The sequence below is a fragment of the Primulina eburnea genome, chromosome 5 (assembly GCF_022965805.1).
Source record: "Primulina eburnea isolate SZY01 chromosome 5, ASM2296580v1, whole genome shotgun sequence".
In the NCBI taxonomy this organism is placed as follows: Eukaryota; Viridiplantae; Streptophyta; class Magnoliopsida; order Lamiales; family Gesneriaceae; genus Primulina; species Primulina eburnea.
In genome coordinates this window covers 1,750,870-1,757,933 of record NC_133105.1, presented here as the reverse complement: position 1 = coordinate 1,757,933, position 7,064 = coordinate 1,750,870, and the positions used below count along the sequence as shown (strand labels likewise).

At 34.5% G+C, this 7,064-nt stretch overlaps 1 protein-coding gene across 1 annotated transcript; it reads right to left on the bottom strand.

The window, feature by feature from the left end:
* Positions 1–1,500: 1,500 nt before the first annotated feature.
* Positions 1,501–2,987, bottom strand: LOC140831572 (heavy metal-associated isoprenylated plant protein 30-like). The gene is made up of 3 exons (XM_073195313.1): positions 2,506–2,987; positions 2,210–2,285; positions 1,501–1,864 (listed from the first exon to the last, which is right to left on the bottom strand). Exons 1-3 carry the CDS (start codon positions 2,647–2,649, stop codon positions 1,542–1,544), a joined length of 543 nt encoding a protein of 180 aa, XP_073051414.1. The 5' UTR covers positions 2,650–2,987; the 3' UTR covers positions 1,501–1,541.
* Positions 2,988–7,064: the final 4,077 nt, after the last annotated feature.

The following is a 7,064-nucleotide window of genomic DNA, read 5'->3' as shown; positions in this document are numbered from 1 at the left end:
AGAACCCCAACAATTTCTCGTTCAAACAATTCGTAGAAATCATATATGTCAAACCTAACTACGTACAATACTAAAACTATATATACAGAAAAAGGGACAAATAAAAAAGGAATAAAAGAATGGGAGGGGCCAGTAGAGTCCCTAGGCCGGGTAGGGTAAGAGGACAAGAACGTGGTCACGTATTTTGTCTTTGTTTGTGAATACTACAACTGCATAGCATGGGCTTCCTGCCCTCGTACATCCCAACACCACATTCGCATCATCGCCACATACCGTCCGCGCGATTGTTCTTTTTTGTGGGATTCTTTTTCGAAAGATTAATGCTTCTAAGTCCCAAATAGCAGAAAAAGTTGATCAATTAATTATTTTATTTAATACAAATTTTATCATCCACTACTTACTGGACACAAATTAGCCCAATCCACATATTCGGCGCATGTTATGGACCAGATTAGACTTTGACAATGTTTGTGGAGGAGGGCCTTGCTTTAAATAAAGCAGTACGTACGTAGTAGAGTCCGAGAAAGGTTGTCTCAGTCTGTCCCTGTCTTCTTGGTATAAAAATTTAGCAATATTACTGGTATGTATTAAGAACAAATCTTTTCTCATAAATTATTTTTAAAATAAAGAAAATATACCCATAACAATTCCGATTATTGGATGACGACATCGATAATATATGATTTTTTTCGAATTAAAAATAAAAATTCTTGCTGATAATGCCAAATATATAGTTTTAGAAACTTAAAAATCGAATTAGGAACTGAAATTACGGAACTTAATTAATGGAGTGGACCGAATTAAAGGCCATGAGCATTTGTTATATATCGCCAATATTGGCCCATTGGGCCTTACACGGGTTTTACCTTGGGTATTGGTCTTGGTTTTAATCTTGGGCCTTCGCAGGTGACTGCCCGACCCGAGTCAACAACTCGAGATCCAATTATTTTGTTCATTTTTTTACATTGCTGTTGCCACACTTAATTTATTACGTAAAAGATAATTTAATATTTTAATGATTAATTTCATGCCGTTGAGATACGATGTCCCGCTCTCCATCAAAATTATAATTTTGTGTTTAGATGGAAGGATTTCAAATCAAAATATATGAATTTCAAAATGACGGGCTGTTTTGGCAAAAACTTGTGTGATATGGTCTCACGGATCGTATTTTGTGAGGCGGATCTCTTATTTGGGTCATCTATGAAAAATTATTACTTTTTATTCTAAGAGTATTGCTTTTTATTGTGAATATCGGTAGAATTGGCTCGTCTCACATGTAAAGATTTGTGAGACCGTCTCTCAAGAAACCTACTCGACTCTTTTTAGGCACAATTTAGATGGTTGTAATATAATAAAAGATTTCAAATAATTTATTTTAACTTTGAGCCAAATTAATTTAAGATTTGAAATATATATGTGTTAAATGAATGAAGGAAAGACGCACGATTTTGTTCATCCAACGAAACATACTACTATACAAGAAATGTTTCTTCTAATATAATATATATATACCTAATTGATATGACGAAGAAACAGTACTACATAAGACAGCAGGCATTAACATTATCGTCATTGAAGAAGTTACTAACTTTGTCGTCGCCCCGATGGGTGACGGGAAGAGAGCCATGCCGGTCGGCGATGTTGTAGCCATGCCGCCAATAGTTATAACTCTCTTTGTACTCGTTTGACATATCTTTGAAGTAGTTGTTGGAGGAAGTGAAGTAGAGAGGAGGGTTTGGGTATGGCCAGAACTCTGCCCTTTTCCCAGCTCTCCTCACTGCTTTCAGTACCTTGTTGCGATCAACATATCCAATGACTCTCACCTTCTCCATCTCCAAATCTACCTCCACTGAATCTATTCCTTTTAAATATTTATTCCAATTCATTCCATATAAAATAAATGTTAATAATTCACCTTATACGTTTTTTTTTTCAATTAATAAACACGAAAATTTTGAACTCATGGAATTTAAAAATGTACTAAACAAATAAAATAGATTTCAATATTGAATTTGAAATTATTGATTTGATTTCAAATATTTTGATCCAAATGCAGCCTAGCTAATTATAAATTCAAGGCAGCCCAAACATTGATGCTGTTAAAAGTTTATAATATAGCTTTTAAAAACGTAAATCTCTTAATCCAAATATATTCAAGTTAAGTGAATCAATTCATCAGATATTATTAAAAATTAAGAATATGTGCCTCTGAGTTTGTGAATGGATTCTCGTACAACTCTCTCGCATCCACTGCAACACATCCTCACTTGCAGCTCTACAGTCTGTAAAGTACTCATCAATTATGATTTATAAACTTCATAAAATACATCCATGCATACATATACATATTAATCAAGAACTGTTCCATTCAAGGAAAATCAAACTGAAATTATTTCTGGATTATTCATGAGAACAAGATTATATATATATATATATATATATATATATATATATATATATATATATATATGAATTGTGAATAAAAAAAAACCAAAAATAAACCTGCAAAGAAAGTGGTCGACCAGCCTTGGGCATTTTGTGGTTTTTGGGAGATGGGTAATGGTGGTGGTGATCTTGATAGTGAAAGAAACAATATGCGATAGCTGAGGCCAGAGAACTAAATAGTCGCTCAAGTGACTTCACCATTTATATGACCAAGATATCTTGCAAATACAGAGGGAAATGAGCGAGCTAGGAAGAATACAAGATACCATTTAATTAACTATACCCCATTCTTATGATCACCAAATTAAAATATTCCACCAACTGAAGGCATCTCTTCCTCACCAGCAATTATTATTTCGAGCTAGCGGTATATATGCAGTTTGATTCTGCTGTCTGTTTGAGTTTTGTGAATTGATAAGAGAGATTATTCCGCGATCTAACTCGATTTCAGAATTAAATATGGATTTTACATATAAGAATCGAACATTTCGGGTTAAAAAAAAATGGTATTTGTACTTTTGCTTTTAATTTCTTTCCTTCTTGACCATGTATACTGGATGACCTGTTTCTTTCAATTTGGTCTACACTTCAATACTCTTTTCCTTTGATTTATACATCTTGACTTGTTTCATAACACAAAAAGCGACCCTTTTCGCAGGGAATGGTATCAACAACTCCCTGAATGCAGCACATATGCATCGATGCTAATTATATGTTATGTGGGTCGATCCACCATCTAGGGGTGGCCATAATTCATTAAATTGTAATATTAACCATTATATCGATCGGATTTAATTAGTTCGGAAACGGGTCGGGTTCGTTTGACAAATTTTATTTTCAAAACATTTATTTGTAAAAAAAATGACTATTTAGTGATTGGAGAGAATTCAATGTTAAATAGGTTCAATTAACTGATCAAAGGTTTAGTTTGATGGAAAAAAGATCAAAGTGTAAATAAAATATTTGTGATTGGTTAAAGGAACAATGGAATATGTACTTTTATCATAAAACATATTGCACTATATCGATCGTTTGTCTGCAAATTAAAGATATTCTCACTGGTCGATTAGTTAGGTCATGTTTCCTGATCAGCAATCTCCATCTTTCATTAAGTTTTGTGATATTATTTTTTAGAAATAAAAATATTGATCAGGGAAATTCTTATTCCTTTTGATTTTGTTTCTGAACGAAAGCCGAAAAAGAGATTTAGATGCCATATTCTCAGTGATGAGTATAATTCTCAATTCTTACTCGCTAAGTAAGGTTCTTGAAAAGACATAGTAAAAATAACAGTACAAATTTTTGAGGAATCAAGTAGATGCATGCATGTAAGGGCAAATGCCAAAGTGCATGTTCAGTCGAGTGATGAGCAGTCGGAGAAGTTGGAAAGGGAACAGGCAACAGCTGTTCTATGCACAAGGATAACTAATGAGTACGTGGTGGGAATCTTAGATGTTTATATGTTCAGGGAAAATAATAATTTTAGGCATTTGAGTCGGTGTGATTTGGATTTTAGTCATGTAACTTGTTAAAGTTTAGCAAATATGCTCGACGATTCTCCACCTTGCCTTAAAATTGTAACTGTGAGTGTTGCTTGTCATATTTGCCCTTCCTCAAGGCATGTCCTGTTTGTTAACTCGGACCAGGTTCAAGCAATGCTTAAACTTGGTACACTTTGGTAATCACGTCTTCCGCTTTCACATTAGTTGATACCTTTTGAATTACCCTGCATGTTCTCTTTAGCAATGACCTCCCTCAACAAGTGCAACTTCACATCAATGTGTTTAGTTCTTTCGTGAAATACTTGATTTTTAGTCAAGTGTATAATTCTTTGACAGTCACACAGCAACACTATTGCCTTCAGCTGCCCGCCTTTGCAGCCATAAGGCTTCCTTTACACGTACCCTCAGTTATGGCTATACACTCCGTCTCAGTAGTTGATAAAGCCACAATAAATTGTGGAGTAGCCTTCCAACTCTTGGTGGTTCTGAACACTGTAAAGATATAGTCAGTGAGTGATCTTCGAGTGTCAATACTTCATGCATAGTCAGGGTCCATATATCATGTGATAGCATATTTGCCATAGTAGTCACTCCACCATAAGTCAATCACAAATCCATTGTAACATTCGAGTATCTCATAATCTACTTCAAGGTTAAGAAATAGAGATTGAGCGAAAAGCTCAAGTCGTAGTGTTGTAAAACTGAATAAATAATACAAAGAGAATATGTTTATATAGCTAGGGTAAACAAAAAAAGAATAAAATGACTAATCTATCATTGAGTGCTAACAATAATATATTCTAACACAAGGCTTGCCAAAGGCTTTAATGCTTGATGACTAGTTAATTTGAAGTGTAGTGCTAATGGAGCTGTGACTGTCTTAGCCTCCAACATTCCAAGTTTACCAAGTATTTATAATAAATATAACAACTTTCTTTCCCGATCTTTTTTGATTTTCATCCCAAGAATCATTTTTGTTTGACAAATATCTTTCATATCAAATTCTGATGGGAAGTATGATTTCAACTTTGTGATTTCACCTACGAGCAAAATATATATCATTGTAATATAGCTTTTATGAAATTCTCACAATGATCAAACTTACTTCTTTTGAAATCACTTTCGACATAAAGTCTTCAAATCATTTGTTCCACTCTCTTGGTGACTGTTTAAGCTCATATAGAGATCTCTTGAGATAACAGACTTGATCTTTCTTTCCTAGTATCACAAAGTCCTCGTGTTGATTCATAAAGATTTGCTCTTCAAGATTACCACGTAGAAACGTTGTTCGAACATCCATCTGTTCTAATTCCATATCCCATTTTGATGTCATGGCTAGGAGAAGTCTAATGGATCTATGCTTTACAACCGGATAAAATACCTCATCAAAATCAATTCTCTCTTTGAGTAAACCCAGTCGCTGTCAATCTTGCCTTAAATCTTGGTTCTACTCCAGGTATGCCTTCTTTCTTCTTGAACACCCACCTGTACCCAATTATCTTATGTTGCTTGGGTTTCTCAACAAGTATCCAAGTTTAATTTTTTTCTCAAAAAATTGATTTCACCCAATTATCTTCTGTTGCTTGGGTTTATCAACAAGTATCCAAGTTTAAGTTTTTCTCAAAGAATTGATTTCTTTCTTCATTGCATTTATCCAATGATGTTTGTTCTTACTTTGTAAGGTTTCCTTTTTAACTTTCGTATGTTCCAAATCATCAAAGTTCTCGTTGTAATTAGTGCATATGATATAAGATCTTCATAACCAAACTTCTTAGGTGGTTTGATTATCCTTTTAGCTCTATCCTTTACTAAGTTGTAATCAACTTGCACTCGTTGATCTACAGGCTGAACTCTGACGTGTGTTCATTATATTTGATTTCACAATCTGCTGCTACCTCAAATTCACAAGTCTCCACATGTTTGTTTGGATTCTATACCTGGTTTTGCACCAAGTTAGTCATCTCACATTTATTGAATACAACATCCCTACTTATCAGAACTTTTTATAACCAGTTTCTAAGCACCTAAGTTTATAACCTTTGAACCTTCCGCGTATCCAATGAATATACATTTTAGGGCTCTTGGTGCCAGCGTGTTCTGTTTCAAATGAGCATACACAATGCTTCCAAAGACCCTAAGATCAGAGTAGTCAGATGTCCGTAACTCACGAGGTGTTTTGAAATCAATAGCAGATGAGGGACATCGATTATAAGATGGCATGTTGTAACTACCGCTTTTGCCGAAAAAGTGTGAGTTAACTTGGCAGATGTCAGCATGCATCTAACTCGTTCAAGAATGATCCTATTCATTCTCTTGGCTAGACCATTTTGTTGGGATGTCCCTCGTACTGCCTTGTGTCTTACCACACCTTCTTGTGCACAGAATCTATTAAACTCATCAGATAAGAATTCTAGACCATCGTCAGTTTTGAGTCTCTTAAGTTTCCTTCCAACTTGATTCTCAACCAAGATCTTCCATTCCTTAAACTTCTGGAAGGTTTCATCTTTGCTTTTAAGTATGTAAACACGTAATCTTCTCGAGTAATCATCAATTATACTTGGAAAATACTTTGCTCCTCCGTGAGATGGTGTCCTCGATGTCATATCTCGCAGACGCCATTGTTGCACCGTACTCGTCTCTGATGTAAGTTTGTTAGGAATTTATCACGTTAAGAATTCTGAAATCAACACAGAACCAGCGGGAATTGTTGTTTATGCACAGCGGATATATTCAGATAGTAAAATGAATCAAAGAATTTTTTTAAATTATATTTGTAACTTTTTGACATTAGTTTCCATCAGTTTAAAGATACACGATCCATTGGTTTTTTTTTTTTTTTTAATTAAACAGTGTGTGCCAACAATCCCAAAAGTTGGAAGATATTACACACTCAAAATTTGAGTGTCTGGCCATCTTACATTGCAAATAATGGCAATCGTATTTACCCAATTATCTAACAGGACTACAAAAAAGTAAATAAAAAATTTCAGACTTGATTTTCCCTAGGAAAAGAAATTCAGGCCTTGGGGAACTTTGTCATGTAAACAAGTCGATATTTGCCAATCTGCTGCCGCATTGATTTTATTTTTGGCAAATCCACAGTACATCCCTTTT